The 22,647-nt window shown below is 45.3% G+C and overlaps 1 protein-coding gene across 1 annotated transcript in view; it reads right to left on the reverse strand.

The window, feature by feature from the left end:
* The window catches only part of SELENOF (selenoprotein F), a 207,719-nt gene that overhangs the window by 158,253 nt on the left and 26,819 nt on the right, over nucleotides 1-22,647 (reverse strand). Inside the window, exon 2 of the mRNA XM_069641734.1 lies at nucleotides 7,526-7,693. Coding sequence (XP_069497835.1) covers nucleotides 7,526-7,693 — 168 coding nt within the window. The remainder of the gene's footprint in view (nucleotides 1-7,525; nucleotides 7,694-22,647) is intronic.

The following is a 22,647-nucleotide window of genomic DNA, read 5'->3' on the forward strand; positions in this document are numbered from 1 at the left end:
AGAGGAACGGATGGGGATAGGACACCACGCCCGCGTGGAGGGGAGCAAGGTATACGAATGCAGGTTTCCAATAGCTCTGAAACTGATGCAAGTAGGAAACATTCAGAGAACGCAACGGGCATACGGCCCCACTATCCTAGAGAAAAAGGGATACAAACACTGATGGAAGGCTGGAATAGCCAAACAAAAGCGTACGAGACAGGCAAAACGGCCTCATTATACCAGTGGAAAAATATAGAATCTGTATGAACTAACCACTAAAAGTTTTAAAGAAGCACAAATATAGCTCTTATGTTGAAACATAGTGGAGGAGTGAAGTGAAGTACTCAGAACACAGACAGCAAAGTATGAAATCATAGCAAACTACAGAGCTACATTTGATTAGAATTAAATATTTTCCACAGGGTTACTGGAATTTGGGACTTCCCAAGGCGAAGGTGGGAAATAAACAAGAATTTTCAAGTCATTCTGGAGGGATTGATACAATGAAAAACAGACACGGTTTCCTTATTAAAAGGTGGAGCAGAAACCAAGACTAACGAGAATTGACTTTACAGCTGTTAAGACAATATGCAAGAACTGTGAGACTGAGAACAACTCTAACACGAGTGGGTCATGCAGAAATCCATACCGAGGCCATCATACAAGCCCCCCTTTTCTTTGTAGTCTGGTATTTTTCTAAAGTGGTACGGCCAGTTAGGTACTTAGGTTTCGGTGAGAGGACTTTGTTTGGACTTGACAAGGCACCCTTAGTTTACTTGTGTTAGGTAGGGATCTTCCCTCATAGCGATGGGGCAAGTTAGGAGTTTTCTTTTAATTTAAATAAAACTTATTTTTGAGCATGTCACTAAGTTGTCCGACTCCTCCTCCTGGTTCACCACAAGAGATATAGATTCAAGGATCGAATTTCAAGGGTGCCAATTTATTTATTCATATAGCGCCGGTCACTCGCAAGCATCGGGGCGCTAACATATAGACAATTGGGACAAAACACGTAATTGCGGGACAATTTGCTCCAGTATGTGGTTGGGGTTTATGTCTAGTACGCAGTGATTTATTTGAAGAGGTGGGTCTTGAGTTTTTTCCAAAAGCTTGTGTAATTCTGTTCTAAGCTGATAGGGAGGGGAAGATTGTTCCACATCGTGGCAGCCTTAATGTGAAATGCTTTGCCGAAGCCATTTGCTTTCTTATCTCAATTTGTCCTTTTGGCTCTGACCCGAGTGCGTGTCTTGGCACATACGTAACCAATTTACTTTTAAAAGGTAGGATGGAGCCTTCCCATAAATGCATCTGTGTGTTAGTGTCAATGATTTGAATACAATGATGTCCTCCACAGCTAGCCAATTAAGGTTCCTTCAGTCCTGGTTTATGTGTTCCTTTCTAGTTTTTTTCTCCATCATTCCGACTGCGCTGTTTTGGATTACTTGGCACTTGGCAATGATTCCTTTGTTGGCTACTAACATAAGGGCATTACCATAATCCAACCTTGATAGAATAGTTGCTCTAGCTTTTGTGGAGCAATTGGCTTCGCTCAGGTAAGGGCAAATTATTCTGAGGAGCCGTAGGTGATGCGAACAGTTCTTGTTTAGTTGAAGGACTTGGGCTTCTGTGCTCAGGGAGGCATCCATGTACATTTCTAGCGTTTTTACTTTGTTGACCACCTTTATTTGGGAATCATTTAAGAGATGGAGTGGTACAGGCTGTCAAGTTTGGCTCTGGCTTGATTTGATCCAAAGACCATCAGTTATGTCTTTTTTGCGTTTAAACACAGCCAGTTGTTCATCCAATTCTCAATAGATTTGTATAGTCCTTTCACCCGTGCGCTATCCTGTGCGTAGTCCCCGCCCAATTCCACCACAAGTATAGTCCTGGTAAGGTGTTAGTCAAAGCTTTGCAGGCACTCTTTGGAGTGCCTGCTATTTCTCCTAGTGCATGGTTTTCTAATTCCACTAGATGGCAGAGTGATGAGCAAAAAGGAGGACACGTGTTGAGTCTTATTCTGCTCCAACAGACAGACTGCGCATTCTAGTGGCAAGGTCACCCCCCCCGCAACCCCATGCTCACATGATGCCTGGCATCACAGATGGCCCTGCAGACAAGTACCATGCACATACGAGCATAGCAGTCCGTGGTCAAGGTAAAGGCCCCTGTGATGCAAGGTATGTGCATTTCCCGTCAAAACTGATTTCCTCTGTATTGAAATGTCAATTTTTAAATTGTACTTTTGAACAGAACGCAAATGTGTGGGGCATGTCAGCACCAATTAATGGGTCAGGAAGGCACAAAGCGTTCCCGAAAGCATTTTTTTTTTTGATATGGCATATAATAACACCGATTACATACTTCCAACTAACGACAGTGTAGCCAACACATTGTCAATTTAAGGATTACATTTCTCAGAGTTCATAGGATAATGAGCGTTACACTCATTGTGCTGGTTGGGTTGCTGCAGTGCTCCTCATACATTGTGCACAGTGAATATATTAGATCATATCCTTCTCGCACTATACTAGGTTGTGCCGCTCAACTGCATTGGCTTTAGGTCAGGGTCTTCCCATTAATCACTGTAGATTTCCCAACTTGCCAGCACTAGCCTTTCCACTCCACGCCTGTGATAAAATAACTCCTGTTAAGGATGAGCATTCATAAAGTCACCTACTCAGCCCTCACACTTCTACACACCAACAGTGATTCCAAACAAAGGTAAAACAGACACAGTTAAGAGATGTAGATCTCCTTCACGTTTAGGGTCTACATGGGCCGAGGGATGGCTATAATCTGAAGAGTGGTGGGGAATGTGATCCAGTAGTGACCCAAACAAAAAAGAATCACATTAAAAAATAAATGGGAAATATCCAATCAAGGTTCTATAAAAATATATTTACTGTAAACACCATTGTGGAAATGGAAACGTCTATGTTCCTTTTCATTTGCAATGTAGTACATTACTTAATTTCCCCACTGTATTCAATATATTGCACAACTTCATTTTCCCAAGTATTGGGTGACTTATTTTTCCCAAATGTATTTTCCTCTGTGGACCCAAGCCATGATCCCTCCAAGAAACAGTTCTACCTGTTGCTCAGCTGCAGACTGGAACCCCTTCCAACTCCCCCTCCACTCGACCAACCCTATAATTAATTTCTAGCTCCACTTTGTCTTGGCATGAATCCTCTCCGAACCCTGCAAAACGAGTTCCACTGGTTGTGTCCATCATGGCAGGTGGGCTCTGGAAAGCCACTTGTCCCACGCCATGTAATTATCCCAAGTCACCAAGCTAGCCCCTGAACTCTTGCACCCTTTCTGGGAACCTCCTACTTTCCCCAGTCCTGGAATTATTCCTAACTGCCCTGCACTCTAATTTTAATCACACAGAATCTAGTTTCCCCATTTTGGGAATGGGTGGGCTTTAGAAGTACACTTGTCCTCCCACCTTGTAACTATCTGAAAAAGTGTGCCCCTCTGGAGACCACACAAAAAGATATCCCTGACAACCACATGTTATGTTCCTGGGTGGAAGCAACAGCTTTCTATAAGAGCTATGGAGAGAGAACAGCGGTCTCTCTGTTGGTTGCTGGCGGTGGTGTGCTGATTGGGGGGGGGGGGGAGACAGCAGAGCACAGGAGGCCCCTTCCACAAGTACCCTCATCTTCCCTCTGCATCCTTCCACTCCTCAACCTGCTCTATATTTCCACCAGTAGGGCTCCTGGAGTGAGTCCCCCCTCTTTATCTCTCTCTGTTCCACATCTCCCCCTCCCTACCCCCTCCTCCTCCCCCCTCTACGTGACCCTGTAACCCCCTCCCAAACCCCTCGCCCTCCTTCCTCATCCCCCTCCTTCCCCCATCCTTCCCCCCATCCCCCTCTCCTTCCCCTTACCCTCTTCCTCTAACTCCCCATCCCCCTCCCTCTGCCCCATCTCTGTCTCCGTCTGTCTCCCTGTGTCAGTCTCTCTCTCCCTCCCTTCCTCCCTCTCCCCGTGCCCCATCTCTCTCCAGTCTCTTTCCATCCCCTCTTCCCCCCCTCCCTGTGCAGTCTCCCTCCCATCCATCCAATCCATCCCCCAATCCATCCCCCAATCCATCCCCCAATCTTTATCCCTCTCACCATGCCCCCCGTCTCTCCCTCTCCCCGTGCCCCCCGTCTCTCCCTCTCCCCGTGCCCCCCCGTCTCTCCCTCTGCCCCCCGTCTCTCCCTCTGCCCCCCGTCTCTCCCTCTGCCCCCCGTCTCTCCCTCTGCCCCCCCGCCGTCTCTCCCTCTACCCCGGCCCCCACCCCCCGTCTCTTTCTCTCTCTCTCTTCTCCACCCCCTCACCCCCCGTGGACTCTTGTAGGGTAGGGGGAGGAAAGCCTGCTAGGTTTCTCACAGCTGCCCCTCCCCGTACCACACCTACATGTATGTCTTGCCCCCACTACCTCACAATGGCCACAGTAGCTCACAGTCCCTTCTGCCCCTCTCAGTGTATGTCAGTTCAATGTGCACCTCCTGCCCCTCACAGCGTCCCTTGCTATCTGTTCTTCAAAGCCCACCCATCTGCCACTGCTTGCATGTTCTAGGTAATATTCCATCTCGCTAAATGTCCCACAACTTTCTGACCTTCTCTTCAGTAAACCTGCTCTTCCCAATGTGGTCATGATGGAGGTAATAATCAAATGTATTTCTGGAAGCAAACTCACACTGCCTGTTATCTTTAGTGGTCAATTCTATGATGGCTGATCATTACATGGGAGGGGCGATTGTTCCTTATTGGCCGACTGTGAAGCAGGGCATTATCTGGTCGTTTTTCTTGTTGATGGGTATGTCACTCACATACATCCTAACCAGGATCATAAATAGGCTCATACAGATAACAGTTTTTAACTATCAAAAGGCCCAATGTCTTGATTTGCCAATTGTTGTTTCAAGACTGGCAAAGCAGTGACAAAAATGCTCAAAGGGTGTGTAGAATAAAACAGAGAACCATTTCAGAGCTGCAAGTAGCTGGAATATGCTAACATTTAAAACGTTGATTTAATTTGGGATTGGATTGTGTTTTAACTACAACTATGTTCAATGTGCACGTTAAATGTCAATCGTACCTGACAGAGGAGCCACCCCCCCACCCCCTTTTCACTATGCAGAAAACTATCATTTGTGCTGTGGGCATAGAAACGGTAACTAATTATGCATTTGAAACAGCACATCGATCAACATTCCCTGTTCCAACTCATGAAGAAATAGGAGTATCATTCATCTCTCCGATGACACTGCACTTAGGCCTCTGATATTTTATGTTAAATTATGGACAGCCGAGGGCCTCTCTCAGTCTAGAAGCGTCGCCTCAGAGATACGAGAACCCAGTCGGTGCATGAAGACATGGGTTGGTTTAAAGCAATCAAGCAAGGTATGTAGCTTTTAGACTTAGTACATTTCTGGGTCCACACAGAAGAGAAGCCCAAAGCGTATCTAAACCTAGTCAAACTAGCTGGAAATTCGAAATTGACTATTTTTTTTAAGCAGGCCGCTTTACATGACCAACAATCCCAGTATCTAGAGGTGAAGGTGGAAAGAATGCAGGAAACACTTGGATATTATGTACAATGCGGATATGCACCAACTTTATATTAGGTTCCATATGGATCTCTTCCATTGAATACAATGGTGGGGGATCACCGAGTGCTCAAGTGGCTGTGAAGGTGCGGTGGAGACCATAGTGCATTTTCTGTTTTTATGTGCGTTCTCCATTAAATCAGTTTGGTTGAAACCACTGTTGAGATGTTACCGAGGCCATGATCCGGGCACAAAGTACAACTAGCCCACTAATGATGTTCTCAGAGGAACAGTATATCTGCAGAGCCTGGAATGCGAGAAGGAAACAAAAGGGATTGGGGAGCAGGGGGGGATATTGCCTCGATTTTGTGAGCTTCTTTCAAGCCCTTAAAGAGGAAATGACAGAGGAGGATAGGAAGCGCTGTTTGCAGATCCATTATTGATGAAAAGGGGCAAGGTAAAATGTTGTATTTTCTTTTGCTTTGCGCCAACAAGTTACAATCCTGTCCCACCAATAGTAGCATTTATACCATTCATAGTGATCGTTCTACTATCAATATCAGTGCTAGTACCAGCTGTAGTGCCACAAGTAACAATAATATTATACTGGTACTACCAGCAGTTGTACGTTTTGTAACAATAGCATTACTACCACTAGAACTACTACGAACATCACCATTAGCAGTACAAATATGGCTGACTATATTAGCACAGTTAGTAGTACTACCAATACTAGTAACATTATTGCCAGATGTAATATTACTACTTCAGTACTACCAGTAGTACTACTTCTAGACATACTGCCAGTACTATTAGTAATAGTACCACCAGTAGCGTTACTACTAGGAGCGCTACTTTGGATGCTGTTAATAGCAGTAATATTCCTATTGCCACTACAAGTAGCAGTTATGTTACTAGCGGCAATAGTATCATCCCTGCTACCGATAGCACCAATACAGGTACTTGTACCAATAGTGGTAATACTACATTTACTGGCGAAAGCAGTGCCATCACTTCTGCTGATAATTCTGCTACTGTTGGGAGTAGTATTAAACCTACTGCTAAAACGAATTAAAATCTGCTTTCGCAGCAGTAGGAGGATTGGGCAGGAGTAGTGTATTGGAGCGAAATATAATAAAAGGCACTCCTTAACTTTGCCCATTTACCTAGTGGATTCACAGGCTACACATCTACTCCTTTGCCGGCTTCAAAGCAGATGCATGACCTACCTCCTGTAGCAGACTGAGCAGGGATGGAACGTATGGGCGGCATCTCACTTACTGTAGAACCTACAGCTCAGCAACAGGAATCAAGTGTGCAAAAACACTGTCAAGAGTTTGCATGACTTTCAGTTTAGCATTTTTGAACAGCCTGCTTCGTAGTTCTTGGAGTGGAAAGGAGTAGAAGGGGGAGGTTTGAAGCAGCTAGTTCCGCTGAGAAGTAGACTAGTATACAAGTCTCAATTAGAAAAGGAACAAGTATTTAAGTAACATTCCAGTATCCAGTTTTACACCAAATATATGTCCTTAACAATCAACACCTGTTCCCTTTTATTTTGTCAGGAAGGAACATGCACCAACAAAGACCTCTGCTCTGCATTCATAGACCTGAAAGCTAAACGGAAAAAAAAAAGTGCAGAGAAAGGCCTTCTAAAAAGGCAGTTCTGTGCATGCAAAGGAAACCATCAGACTAGATCTGCGGGGCGGTTAATGGTTAATGAGGCCCCATCACACCCTAGCAGAAAAACATCCTCAACTTTGAATCCTATTAAACGAACAGCTTGTTTCTCCCACACCATACATCTAAAATTTAGGAGGCAAACTAAATAGTAAATAAACAAATGTTTACGAATTGTCGAAGTACACCACTATGGAGGAAGCAAGCATGACTGGAATCCCGATAGGAAGGTCCAGCAATTCAAATGTTAAGGCTTCAGGTTGCAGAAAACACAGCTCAGTTTAAACAGCAGCTACGTTAAAGTCACAAAGCAAAACAAACCTTTCTAGATTCAAATTTGGCTTCTTCTTGACAGCACGTTCTACAGAATGAGTCCATGTCCTTCAAACCGAACTGGCCAAGCAGGTCACACGAACTGCAAAGAAGATTACTGGAAAAGCCAAGGTCTCTGCATGCTTCTGAAGACAACTCCGCTGCATAGGTGGATGCCTGAAAAATAATAACGTTTTAAATGTTCGTCCTTCTTGCACAGTACATGTTAAGTGAATACAGACAGTTCATAACTAGCGAGCATTCCTAAATCATGCTAAATCTCATCATCATGCGAGGGCACGGGTTAGCAACATGTTCTCCGGGCTCAGCCCCGTTAGGCACCGATATTTGGCATCGTCTGACTCCCTAGAGCACCTCTAAAATAGTCATAGGGTCAATTACTTAACTTGAAATACATTGTGTCCATTTTAAAGCATAATTGGGGTTTGCTTTCCCCGATTTGCTTAGTGCATTCTAAAATAGATATTGAGTGTTCATACTTACTATTGAGTAGCTTGAGGCCCCTCCAAAAAGTAGGAGTTGTTTTACGAGCTCTGAACTGAGTTCTAAAAAGTACTGTTGCAAGGTGTATTCTTCTAACAGGGTTGGTTTATTATGTGATTTCATAACCGAGTGTCACTGCATGACTGACAGGGTCAGCTACCTTCAAATACTGACTGTATTCTAAAAAGGTATATCTTACCTGGTATTATTCCCCAAGAATAGTAGATCACTATCATGAATGTATAACTTAGGTTTGACTCACATGGACTTGCTTCTTGCTCCTCTAAATAAGGTTATACCTTGGTTTGCATACCCTAGGTATTGAGTTGAGTTTTACGATTGTGTTTATATGATTTTATAGTACTTACTTACATTTAAATAAACCCTTTATTTTTACAATACATAGTGTTTCTTTGGACCATATGGATGCTACAATTTCTTTGTACCAAGCTACAGCCCTCTCTCCCTCACAAGGTAAGCGTGTCTGCTCTGTCTACGGTACCAAACGTTCTCAGGTGGTACAGCCTTATACTAAGAGTGGATTTATGTACTGCCTCAGATACATTGTTTTATGAAGCCCTTAGTTGGACTTCAGAAAAACTGTCCTAACAACAGGAGTTTGAGGGAAGGGCGAGCGTGATCCTACTCAGGTCTCCCCCTAGACGACACATCGGGTGCCGACCGGGTCAACCCAGACCCCAAGCGCCTCGCCCTCCCTTACACAGAAGATGGCGAGCTCAGCATACTACCCACAGCGCCTATAGACAATAGGCACATAGATTCCATCAGGGAGTTCAGATTCAGCCTCCCCAGCATCGACCAAGGAGGAATTCCCATCAACATGGGAACCAGCCCTTGAAATCAGAAATTCTTTCTAGGGGGACCGATACATACATACATACATACATGCCCCATTCCAGTCGAGAGATGATAATCCAGTCCTATTTTTAATTTTGTTTTCTAGGACATGTAGTCCTCGGTTTATAATGTAAAGCTCTGGAAATACAAGTCCCTGAATGCAAAGTTAAAAGCAGGACTGGACAAGCCCCTCGTGATTGGAATGGGGCATATTGGCATGTTTGTCCATCTACCAAGGTTTTGCATTTTTGACCATTGTTTCATGAAAGGACACCGCCAACCTTTTGGAGTGACATGGGATTAATCGGGTGGAACCCAAGAGACAATTACATGGGAAGCAGTAAATCTAGGTCAAGAATTGGACTAGCAGCATCACACACCTCATGTCAAAATATAGCAATTACCAGGAACTACCAAGCCAAATGAAAGAACCAAGCATGCTCATTAGAATATCTCACAAAATGATTAAGTAGTGAAGTATAAATCATGTGCAGGGAGGCCGGTGTGCGATATAATTTGAATGTGTTGAAAGCGCTAATAGTTTGAAACGTAAGTAAATTAAACTAAATTGTGTCTGTGGACAAACATAGGGCCACTGGCTAGCTTCATTAGGATCCTTCCCACCTGGCTTTTGAGCTGTTAAATGAATGTACATCCTCCCGGATAATTCTAGAATACAAGAGGGGGTGGGGGAAAAAATCAATGTACCTTCACCCTGCGACTGCATATTATTATAGGGGGGTTGAAATTGAGCTCCTACATTGTAATAGAGGGAACCAGGACCCCAGAAACATTGCAATTTTCTAAAATAAAGATAGATTTAATTTTTTTTTTTCCGTTTTATTTTCATTTTACTTTTAACAACAAAACATGAAATAAAGAAATTCGTAGCAAAAACTATATACATAATTTCAAACACATAAATACCCCTCTTCACCCCCTTACAGATGCCAGGTACACATCATATAATATGAAATTGTCGGAATCAATACAATGTCAGAAATGTGCCCCAAATTTTCATTAACAACCCATTCTTGCCTTGTTTCCTATATATACATTTTTCCACATCCGCCAGATCAAGCATTTCTTTCAACCAGTCCTCTTTTTTTAAAGAAATGTCGGATTTCCAATTCCTAAGGATGATTTTTTTTCCCATCATGGCTCCCCTAAATAACCACTTCTTTTGGCTTTGAGTGAGTATATCTAAGGTAGCATCATTTCCCAGTATTAATGTCTCAAAATCAAGACCTATCGGTTCATCCAAGACGTTTTCCATCACCACACCAATCTCATTCCAAAATTCACACACCTTCCTACAATCCCACATCATATGTTCCAGTGTACCAGTTTCACAAATACAAGCCCAACACTCAGAGTCATCTTTCAAACCTCACTTCCATAAAGATAGATTTCAAGGGCAGATGTATTCCTTCAAACTGCTCAAACTCCTCTGATTAATATCATGGTTGCGACAGCATGGGCCGGTAGAGACACAAAGAGTTACAGTAATGTGGATTGCTATATAATCTAGTCATTACACAACCCTAGGCCAACTCTGCTCACAGAAACCTCTGAAAAACATTAGAGGTTCTGCAACGCGAATTAGACACCTGTCGCTATTGCGTAAATAACAGCAGCTGACATGAGACCTGGTGATCCCCTCAGAAACGTGTCATATACCAATTAGTTAACGGTCCGTTCCACACATGAATATTCATTAGGATCTTGACTGTGCAAGATTACATACGAAATGTCTATACGAGAAAGTGCCTTAAGAACTTGTTAAGTGCAAATGCGACAAAAAAAAAAAAAAGCCACCCTTTGGAACGCGATGGTATGGTTTGCATTTTCATATTGGGATTCTAACTTTCTATGAATGTAGTTTCTGATCCATTTAAAATTGACTTGCACATTTTTACCTTCATTGAATTCCACATTAAAAGGTGCCTTTCCACATTGGTATGTTCCCTTAATAATGAGAGGGTACATTTCGACTTCTGAAATGTGTGCATGGCATCAACCAACACGCATTGGCCACCTCGGTGGAAACAAGGAGCTAGTACATAGCCATCAGGTTGACAATTGTGTTTGGGCATGGGTGCAGGACGGGAGGCGGGGAGGGAAGTGATGGGGTGCAGGAGCAACAGTACGTTCTGGAAGTTGGAAGAATAAAGACGTGTGCAGAGCACCTGGGGCCCCTAATTCTTTACCGCATGGCGTAACACGCCAGCCTAGCACGGGCCGTCCCTCACCGGGGACCACCACTACACTGGCGACGAGGACGCACCGGGTGCGCAAGAGGACCCAGGCGGCAGCGGTGCACAGTGTTGTGCAGGCCAGCGGGCAGAGAACTTGCCTGGGCCGCAGTGGTGAAAGTGGTGCCCCGCCCTCATTGGAAGGCCACAGGAGGTCGGAGAAAGGACCGGGTGCGGCAGTGTTACACTCACATACAGCGGTGAGTGGGGAAAGAGAGAAGGGAAGAGGGCGATTGTGTTCATGCCCCACGGCGGCCACCCTCAGCAGCGCCCCTTCTCTGCAGCACTCAGGCAGAAGTGGGGGAATCTTTGGCACTCGTGCCTCATTAAGCAGCCGTGTGGAGGACTTGGCTAAGAATCACTATTTTAAAGGGCCAGCACAGGCTAGAAATCGAAAATGCCCGATTAAGAGGTCCCCCCCAGGCAGCCAACCAGGACATATAGGCACAGGGTCAGAATGCCCAACAGGCTGCTGCTCCTAATAGACTTCCTGATTCGCTGGCCGTTCAATTACCAGGAGCTTTTGATGTATCTGACACAAGTAATATGTGGTCAAGATGGGCAAAACGGATCAGGGACTTGTACATGGGGGCCACAGGGCCAGTGGATGAAGACAGACAGAAATGCTTACTCAAATTGGTAGTGGGATTGCAACAGACATTATTGACGAGATGCCAGCAACTTCTATTGACTCCATTCAGGACCTGAAGGTGCATGGTCAGCCTACTTCAACCCGCATACTAATGTGGACAATAAACGTCACCCATTTCATAGTACGAACCAGGCGAAGGGCGGAACCATGGACGCATACGTCATGCGACTGCATATCAAAATTAAGCAATGTGATTTTGTGAAGTATTCGAACACGGAGGACCTGCATTCCCAGATTATCGTGGTCTGTGAATCTCAGACATTCAGGGGCAAGTTACTCCAGAAGGCCCGAACTCTTGATGAGATCTTGACACTAGCCAAGGAATAACTAGTAGTGGACACACAGGTCGAGAGCTTCAACACAGCCACACCGGCAGAATCCATACACCGGCTGCAAAACGACCAGAGAAAGGAGGTTGCCATCAGTGGGTATGAATAAATCTGGTATGTACAAGGGAACCTGTCCGGCCATAGGACAGAGCTGCTCTGCTTGTGGTAAAGAAGGACACTTCAAGGTGGTGCGTCGCCTATCAAGAGAAAGAGGGCGAGACAGAGGAAGGGAATCCACAGCTTGGTATAGGCCGAGGGCTCTCCTCACAGCATCACAGACATCGTTGGTGACAGCTCCATCTCAGCAAAGGAACCAGAAGCAAAAGAGCAGAATCGGGGGACGACAGATACAGAAAGGAGAGAAGGAGATATGTCACGTGCACATGTCTAGAGCATAGATCAAGACGCCACATGCGATATCTAGTAGACAGTCACCGTCAGACACTGACATCAGTTCATTACAAGGTGAGCAAAGGAAAAAGGGCTACGTGTACACATTGGGCAACTCCAATGCCACAGAACACAGCCCAACACTGCTGAGGGGCTGAATGAAAGGCCAGAGTTTAATAGACACGGGTGCCACGGTAAAGTGGTAAGTGAGCATATATACAAGGAACTTCCATCACCCCCCCCCCCCGCCCCTGAGGCTCAGACCGCCAACGGTCAACATTTACCCCTACGGAGCAATGTCTCCCCTCAAGTGCCTAGGACAGTTTGAAGGCGCCTGCCGTTACAAGTCACAGGAGAAGAGAATACTGCACATGTGCTTGCTACGGAAAGTGAAAGCGGATGTATAATCAACTTCAAGATAGCCATCGATATGGGCCTGATACATGTGCTATACAAACTGATGGTGCAAATACATTGACCCCGGTGCACATGATTAAAGAACTGCATCCAACCCTATTCAAAGGTATAGGCAAGTTATGCAACAAACAGATTAAACTGCACAAAGATGAAGAAGTCCCGCCAGTAGCACAGCACTACAGGGGCATACCAGTAAATATTCAACAGAAGGTCGAAGAGGAATTGCACAAACTACTGGACAGGACATCATTAAAACCAGCCACGGGACACATAACATGGGTATCACCCATTGTCCCGGTCCAGAAGGAGGGTCAGACGCCATCCACTTGTGCGTTGATATGAGGAGACCCACACAGGCCCATTAGATGGCAGAGTTTTAACTCAATCAGGTAAATTCCCACTTTTTTGTTATGGGCGGTGGGGGCGAGGGGGGTGAAATCTCACAGGGAACTGAAATCAACACAAAAATATACAAAGGCGAGACCGATTACCCCTCTTTACGTCACCATGAAGTTGGAGAGACAATGCTTATAAATTCAACACATATGTTTTAAAAAATCCAGATTATAGACAAGATGTGATGAGGCACAAGTGTAACTGATGTAAGAACATTATTTCATTTTATTAGTAAATCAATTTAGATTTAGACTATATGGTTTTGACACAGTTGACATAGATAAAAACTGGGCTAAAAACCAGTTCCATAAATATCAAAAAAATCATTTGAAATAGTTCACCAACCTGGCAAGGAAGAGAGAACCCTGATGCCTTGTTATCCCGTCATCCGAGAAGTGGAAGTGCACCTGAGCCGTCCTTAGCAGACATTATCTTATCCAACAAGAGATACCCAAGGGCATCAACCCTATTTGCTAGGCCATAAAGACCACATATGGAAATAAAGGCTCAATAACTATATACTATAATGACACGTCAGACGCGAGGTTCATTTTCCAAACAAGTCTGGTTTTATTCAAAGTTTCTCAGTCGGCCGACTGGGTCTCAACGCCTCACGACATGTGTTCACAGACAGTGTGAGATGCGAGAGAGCTAACAGTGCTCAAGCAGCAATATTTATTCTCTTTTATTAAGGCAATTCGACCCGCCCTCATGCACGTCATACAGGCTAGGGTTCAGTGATTGACAATTATCAAAAGTCTTCATTCAGTCTAAACATAGTTATTCTAGCAAAGGCAGCAGAGACAGCTTTCTGTTATGGGGAACATGGAGCTCTGGCTGGGTAAGGATATCTTTTTCTTAGCAGAGAAACATTCCATACAACGTTATCTGTGTGTTACGGCTCATGAGCTAAGGGTCAGATGGTTCTGAAGCAGAGAATATCATTCTCCACGAAGGAGCACCGCTAGGAGAATATAATTCATGTTTAACTGCCCTTTACAACAGTGCTTGCAAACCGGCACCTGGACTACGGATTAGATGCGGCTTCTGCGTGACTTCAAGGACTTAGTGAGAGAGAAAAACAAGTTTGACACAGTTTGACATTCCTGTCTGCGTTAGCATTTCAGCGTTCAAGCCTTGGCCTCATACTGTGTGCGAATCTAAAGCATAGAATATATTTGCAAAAGAGTTTAACAGGAAAAAAAACAAAAAGCAAATGGCCGATATTTCACAAAATGGATTGCGATGTTTGTCACACGATGCGATTTGCTTCTGGCCAACATACTATACGTATCATTCGACTATGGGATTACTTTTCTGGTCTAACAAGTTCACCTAGCCCAGGAAGTGGAGGCAGAAACTGCATGCCAAATAGTGTGCGAGGGACTCAAATCTGGACAGTGGAGAAGAGCCAAAGAGGGGTCGCCTCGAATCATAGGACATCCGGAGGGAGGTGGACAAACTCATACAGGAAAAGGAGGAATTAGCGCTCTCCAAGGACAACATACTATTCAAAGGACACAAGATGGTGATCCCGGCCTCTCTGAAAAGGAAAGTGGTAGAACTTGCCCATGAACGGCACGGAGGAGTGGTCTACACGAAACGCATGTTACGGCAAAAAAGTGTGGTTTCCACATTTGGACTCATTGGTGGAGGAAGTCCTGAGAGGGTGTCCGACATGCTGTCTCATCACACTGAATCGGCATCCTGGACCGATGCGCATGTCGGAACCTCCAGAAGGAGTATGGGAAGCAGTAGTTGGACTTTTCTGGTCCTGACGAAGGGGGAAAATACATAGTGGCCATCATGGATACTCCCGATACCTGGAAGCCCAGCTAGTGTCCTTGACAGAGGCCCATCACGTCATACCAGTAATGGAACATATCTTCACGGCATATAGCATTCCCTGAAAGGTAAAAACCGACAATGGGCCTCCCTTCCCCGTCTAGGACTTTGCAGGGTTCAGCGAGTACATGGGCTTCCATCACCAAAATATCATGCCACTATGGCCGCAGGCTAACAGCATGATCGAACGATTCATGGCCAACCTCAAAAAGGCCCTGCAAGTGGCCAGACTCTCAGCTCAACCCTATGAACAAGTTCTTCATCAATTGTTAAGAAACTATAGGAGCACCCCACACAGTTCCACTGGGAAAAGTCCAGAGGAGAGAATGTTTGGAAGGGACGTGCAAACCAGGCTCCCTCCGCTGGGACCCCAGCATGGTGAGTGGCCTGCAGATGTGGACCTGAAAGACCAAGACCGATCTACTAAACAAAGAATGAAGGAGTACGCAGATGTGCGAAGAAATGCTACAGAGTCCAAGCTTGAGGTAGGAGAAGTGGCGACAGTGAAACATCCACAGACACAAAAACACACATTGGTTTTCAAAGATAAACCCCCTGGTCACGACAGAAAGGAAAAACTTGATCATCACGGCCTAAGGGGGATTGTGGACACACCACTCGAAACTCCTTGCACTTCAAAAGGTTTCCCTTGACCAGCCCAAGGAGGGTAAGCAGGCAAAAAGAGGACAGATGAATATCTGTCGGATGAGCCTTATCAAGGAGATCTAGAAGATGCAGATACCTCGGTGCGGAGGACAGAGGAAGATCAGAGGAAAGGGGTTCAGACCTCAGAGAGCGAGGAACAAACCGCGATGACACATCGAAGAAATGAGTTGAGCAACCTCATCCCCAGTTCATGTTGAAACACTGTCGGGGTAACTGTTTAATTTGGGGGTGTCATGTTGACAGTTGTGTTCCAGGGCATGGAGGCGGGACGGGGACGGACGCAATGGGGTGCGGGAGGAACAGTAAGTTCTGGAAGTTGGAAGAATGAAAACGTGTGCAGAGCACCGTGGGCACCATCTAATTCTCGACTGCGCAGCGTGGTGCGCCAGCCCAGCACAGGCCGTCCCACGCCGGGGACCGCAACTACAATAGGGTGCCCCAAATGTAACTGGTACATAATGAGCATACAATTTTGTCCATTGAATATGACAGTGTTCAGTGTCTTCTAGATTTGTTTTTACCCTCCTTTTTGCTCATTCCTATACACAGATTTAATGCTGCATATGTAGGTTTGCATGGCACTAGAAGGCCAGGGGAGTCAAAAGTAGTAATAGTGTTAAGCTAACAAAGTTCTTTAAGGTTACAAGGACGAGCTAAATGGTTACCAGAATGTTTTAACCCTGAGGAACAAGCATGCGGCGTAGTGTTAAGGAAGGCCGACAGGGGTCAGCAGACACAGCAGGATGTGAATAGGTTAGCGGTCTTTAGAAAAGAGCACTTTGAGTGTAATGGAGGAGAGGACTGCCCTTTTTACATTAGGTACGTGGGCCTGTATGTGCATTAAGTGTCGGTAACACAACTTTCTGATCTAGGTGAACAGATCACCAGGTTTTGGGACGGAAACCCGTTCCCGGTGTAGATACCAATGCCTTTAGTAAAGCCCTTGAATAAGGTTCCCTGCAGCACAATACATCCAGGTTGCCTTTCTGTCTAACAGAGACTACTTCGATTAGAGTCTTACAAATCGACATACACCACCTTCAGTGTTTCAAATAGAGGTTTATGCAAAGATTTCAATACAAAAGGAAAATCACATGAAAAGTGTAAACACCTTCCCAGGAGGTCTTAACAAAATGTACCCCTCTTGTTAACCTTGAGAACATTGCAGTACAAGTGCATTTATAGCCCTCCACTGAACTTTCAAAGTAGACATGGCAGGACCTTTTATGGAAACATGACAAATTCCAAAAACATTACATGGGTGACAGTACAGGGACCGGAAAGCCTTAACTGACAGTCCTGAAAATTACACCAATGGTACATTTAAGCTCAGGTAATAGGGGCCTCCTTGAACTCTGTTTTTGCTGCTTCAAAAGACATTCTTGGCTTTCAACCACTAAGCAGATCGAATGAGTCGGGCATGCTGAAAAATGGGTCTGGAGGGTTGCTCAGAGCAAATGGGAGTGGTTTTTGATTTCTTCAAAACCTTCCAGCCATCACTCTCCAATATTGCAATAACTTTAGTCCCCAGAACAATGTAAACATGATGGGTTGAATTCTAGAAGGAGAGCCTGAGTCAATTTACAAAAGGAGAGGGGAACAATTGTCTCCTGGACTAATAAGGCACAACCAGAAAGACCTCCACTTCTTTCGTTATGTTTTTGAGGACCTTGGATATCATGAAATGAGGTGGTTGACAAGGCATACAGATGCAGCATAGGCCAAGGAATGGCCAGGTCTAAGCTCTAAGCTCTTTGCCCAGTGATCTTGATGTTTGCAACAGTATTTTAGTACCAACGCATTGTCTTTGGAAACTAAAAAATCTGCAGAGGTATTCGGATGTTATTTCATATCTATATAAATGATCTCTGTGAGAGACCCCATTCCAGCAAGGACTGCAATGCTCTGCTCCGCTATGCCATGCAACATCTCCTGAGGTTGCCCCAATGTTAATACCAAATATGCTCCGATAGCAATGCCATATGTTTCAATTTCATCCAGCCCAGGTGGTTTACAAAAAATCTTTGGTTTCCATTTCGTCCTGTTAGTCAATATTACAAATGTAGGAGTGCCTAAAATACTGCAGGAGTTTCTCTTTTGATCATTGTCCCTGGCCTTGCTGGACCCAAACGTTGCTCTCCAGCCCTTTTGATCGCAGCCTTGTTTCAATATCTCCTGTGTAAACACCTTTTCCAAATGTGTTATTTTTTTTGGTGGTTGGGCGAAAGAGAGGGGGTGGGGGGCTTTTGGTATCCGGTCCAGAAAGGCATCCAGACACTAATCTGCAGAATCTACAGTACGCGATCCGGGACCTGGTGCCTGTACCCAAAATGGCGGCTGCAGGGACAGTGCCAGTCTTGGAAACATGTTGCGCGATCCTGGGAGTGCACGAGAATAGCTTCCGGGTCGTAGCTTCAAAGACAAACACAACTCATGGGAGTGGTGTCTGATTATCAGATGCGCCCCGCTGCTTGCTCAAAAGATAACCACTGCTTGATGCTGCAAAACCACACCCACACTCTTCCACTCACGTCAAATCTGTAAGTATTATTCCCGAGTTAGTGTAAGCAGTTGATTCAGATACTCTCAGAGATTCCAAATCCTATGATTCCAAGTATTATAATTTCAAGCCCTTTTCTCCCCCTCCTCATGATTTAGTGCCCTCCACATCCCTGGTCCTCGTGTCATGAAAACCATAGGTAAAACATCTAGTCTCCTCAGCACTATTGGAAGTGTCTTGCTTAAAAAGGGACACTGTGCCTGTAGGGTAGGGTGTCTCAGGTACAGATCACTCTAGTACCTCCTTTTCTTTACCTTGCAGACAGCAGTTCACATCATGTCCAGACTCCGCCCTCCCTTTCTTCTGGCTGTGGACCGGAAGGTGGGTGCTTCCCTGTTTACTTTCACAGTGGGTTCGGGAGAGTACCTGCTGGTTTATGGCACATTGCACCCTGCAGCGTCTGTAAGGCAAAGTTTGTATGCAGTACCCTCTGGGAACACTACACATAACTATGACTACAGGTGTAGGCAAACCAACCTTTAGTATAAGTCTGTACTACACAGTTTTGGTAGCGTGTTGAGCAACCAGGCTTATCTCAAGAGGGGAATGTGAGCAGTAATGAGGTTACACAGAGGTTTACAATCACAGCTGTTCAAATAAACTTGTATACTCAAGGTTTCTTGTACTTATTTATCAGTCAGTTATAAGACATTCATTAGAAGGAGGCAATCATATAATAAAACACACAAATATACTTCAATACTTTTCAAGAGGAGTAAAAGGCAAAGGTTATCAGAACATAAAACACTACAATTATTCTTAGACAGTACAAATACTTAGAGTTCACCAGAAGAGTCAATTCAATAGGCTAGGCCAAAGTCAATGGGCTAAAGTTTTGGATAGGTTAAAATGGTTCTGGTAATTAAACGAAAAAATGCGCTTTCGCTGCGAGAGGTAAGTTCTCTCAGTCTTGTTTTGCAGTACCTTACAATGAAGAAAAAGATGCAGCTGATGACTTCTGTTCCTGCAGATCTCGCTGTTCCTGGGCCCCAGTCGTGGGGACAAGAGGGAAGATGTCAGGGGACTTCTGCACTGCACTGGGACAGTGAAAAGCTTGCAACTGGCACATTTCAATTTCAGTGCCTGTTTTGCGTTTCAGCTACCGCACTGGTAACAATGCTGGTCCTGGCTGCCAAGGTGGACTGTCCTTGCTTCTGAGATCCCACACTCATCTGAGGGGGGTCAGGCTCCGCCAGTCCCACGTCGGTGGAGTCCGGAGGATCTTCCAAACGCTTTCAGCCAGCTTACAAGTAACACACACAATCTGAGGTCCCTCTCCCTGGCTCTGGGGTTTCCTGCAGCACTCTGAGGAAATACAACCAGTTCCGAGATGGGTGTCCAGGTGCTTACTTGGGAGTTGATTGGTCCTACCAACTCAAAAAGGAGAAGTCGTCCTTTGCAGGGCTTCCCCGTCGATACGAACTTGTCGATTCGGAACTGCAGCAGGGCTTCACCGGGCAAACCAACGGTCCAGGAGTTGCAGCAGCCGCCCTCTTCAAGCTCTTCTTCGGTTCCTTCCCCCAGTGGTCGACTCCACCTTCCAAGCCAAGAGACTTGCCTTTTATTCAGTTCTCTCCCATTCATTCCAGCCTAGCTGCCACTCACAGCAGGGTGGCTGTCCTTGCCAGACAGTCAGCCAGCCAATCATAACAGAGTGCATTTGGGTCTCCTAGGAGACTAAGCACAGGGTTTCGGGCACCTCACACACTTCCTGCCTACCCCAGACACTCTGGAGCCAGAGGGGGGTTTCACTCCTGAAGCCCGCCAAAGACGAATGAACAAAGAGACCAAACCTGGTTTGGCGTGCAGAGAAAAACTCTAGAAGGACCTTTCCACAAAGACATGGCGAAAAAAGAAGACCAGGAACCATTTTAGCAACAATGGCTGGGCGCCATCTTGAAAAACATGGCTGCCGCGATGTAACGTTACCGGAGCTACGAATAGTTTGCTGTTGGAAAAAAAAATCATGGTAGTTCATTGTAAAACCACTGCCACCTGCCATTCTGAGAGGAAAGGCTAACATTTGACTGTTACATGAGTATCTAGATACAGGGGATGCTAGGTAATCCCTCCAGCACTCTAAAGGAAGATGGGTTGTGCTGGGTCTAGAAATTTACAGGACTAAGTGAAGTCAATTTCACTCCACTGTTCTGGGAAACAGTAGTTTATCCCAGATAAGGTAATTAAACCTTGGGAAAGCCTGAAAGGCTGCCCTGTGTCACTGCACGGAGGGTGCTGTGTGACACAAATGAAAAAAATGATGCCTATGGAGTTGGTTAGACTCCATAACCAAAGGAAACGCAAAGGTAAAACATATCAAAATACGAGAGAGTGGGGAAAAAGGGTCTCACTCTTTCCAGGTAAAAAAATAATAATCAAGTCCTCAAAATACAGCAAAGTTGCTGGGGGTCTCTAAGGTAGAGGGAATTCGCACATTTTTGAGAATTCTCCCTAACAGCAACAAACTACTGCTACGATGTAACCCGGTGCTGATCGATATCCTGTGGTGGGCCATTGTAGGTGCTTTTGATAGCCATGTAGTGCCAGGTTGCCTTTTGACGCTAGTTGCGTTGTCCCCGGTACGAAATGGATAACAACATATTATAGAGTTCCTTGGTTTTCTTTTGTAACCCAAAACCTTACTAAGTACATCACATTTCTGGCGTGCGTGGCATAAGAACATGATTCACATGCGGTTTTGAATATAATGGTGCACAAGGGATCAGAAACACTCTCAAACATTTTTCCCTACACCCAGAGGAATCGCTGTGCTGTTTCTCAATGTAGCTATAGTAGGTCTGGTAAATGGCTGGTCTTCAAACTCATGCGCACGTTTTAGAGGAAAGGGGACTAATCTCTGATCTGCGGTCATCGATGCTCCAATGGAAGACAGGCTCTAAAGGAAGTAGGTGGAATTTATCGGAGTTTGAGTAGGAAGCCCAACTATTTCACCCATCGGCACAGGCTAGAAATATTCTTTGCTGCCATTTCCAAGCTTGGGTCTAAGATCAGCCAGTCTTCCAGATATGGATTTAGGGTTAGTCTACTAGATGCACCATTCCCATGATGCGAGATGCCAACTTTGTAATTTCCCTGGGTGCAGTCTTCAGTTTAACTGTTAAGACTTAATACTGAAACTTCAGCCCGAAAAGGATGAACTGGAGACTCCTCTGGTGATACTCAATAAAAATACATAGTGATCCCATCCTGCAAGGTCACGAACTGCTATGAACGTAAAAATTGTAGTCTTCTTGCATGTCTCTATTGTGAAGTGAACTAGTAGGATCCATGTGTTCATCCTTTTCAAACTGAGCATCAACCGAAATTCCCCTCATGTTTTTAGCACCATTACCACACGAGATTATATCCCTTGCCCCGCTTCATGTGTCAGGGCTGAGCCATGGCACCTTTGTGGCAGAAAAGGACCAGGTCTAGAAGCCATGCTCAAGCCAGGCATATGCCAAACTCACCCTTTACCCCGACCTCTACTTCCACGCAATGGGATCCTTCCACCCACTCACTATCCATTCACTGTGGAGCATCCGTTACCTCACCGGACCAAGGAACATTGTTGTTTTGGGCCAGTTCACTATTTTTCGTTCCTCTACAGTCCCATTCTAGGCCAACTCAGAACTTCACTTGCTTCTCCCGAGCCAACCATCCGCCCCTTCCCTTTCCGATCACCAAGAAACTCTTGCTCTACTGGGCTGCACCCTTTCTTCATGGACTTCACTTGCTAATTTCTTCATTCCATTCCTCTTTCTACTTACTCTTCCCCTTCCCCTCTCTCAGACTTCAGCAGAGGCGCTGCTAGGGGAAGGGGCTGAGAGGGCTATAGCCCCGGGTCTTTTGGTTGGAGCCACGGATAAAAGCTCAGGGGTTACAACCAAAAAGGCTAGCTAGCCCCCAGTCCCAAAATTAGATTTTCAAACCTAGCAACACCCCTGGCCTTCAGCCTCAACTTGGTTTAACATTTGCTTCACTCTGCGACCTGCCCATTTTCCTACTTCCCCCTCCCACTGAACCCCTCAAATAAGACGCTCCTGTGCTTCCACGATCTCCAACCTAATTTGTCCTGCTCACCTACTGCACAACACCTGCTCCTCTCCCCCACCTCCCATCACTCTTTCACTTGACCTCTGAAATGCCCAATACCTCCATCACTCACCATTTCAACTTGTATCCCTGTCAACTTTCAATTCTTGCCATCACAGAAAGCTGGATCTCTCCTCGTGACTCTGGTACATTAGCAGCGCTTC

Source organism: Ambystoma mexicanum, chromosome 1q, assembly GCF_040938575.1.
Source record: "Ambystoma mexicanum isolate Mex_15411 chromosome 1q, UKY_AmexF1_1, whole genome shotgun sequence".
In the NCBI taxonomy this organism is placed as follows: domain Eukaryota; kingdom Metazoa; phylum Chordata; class Amphibia; order Caudata; family Ambystomatidae; genus Ambystoma; species Ambystoma mexicanum.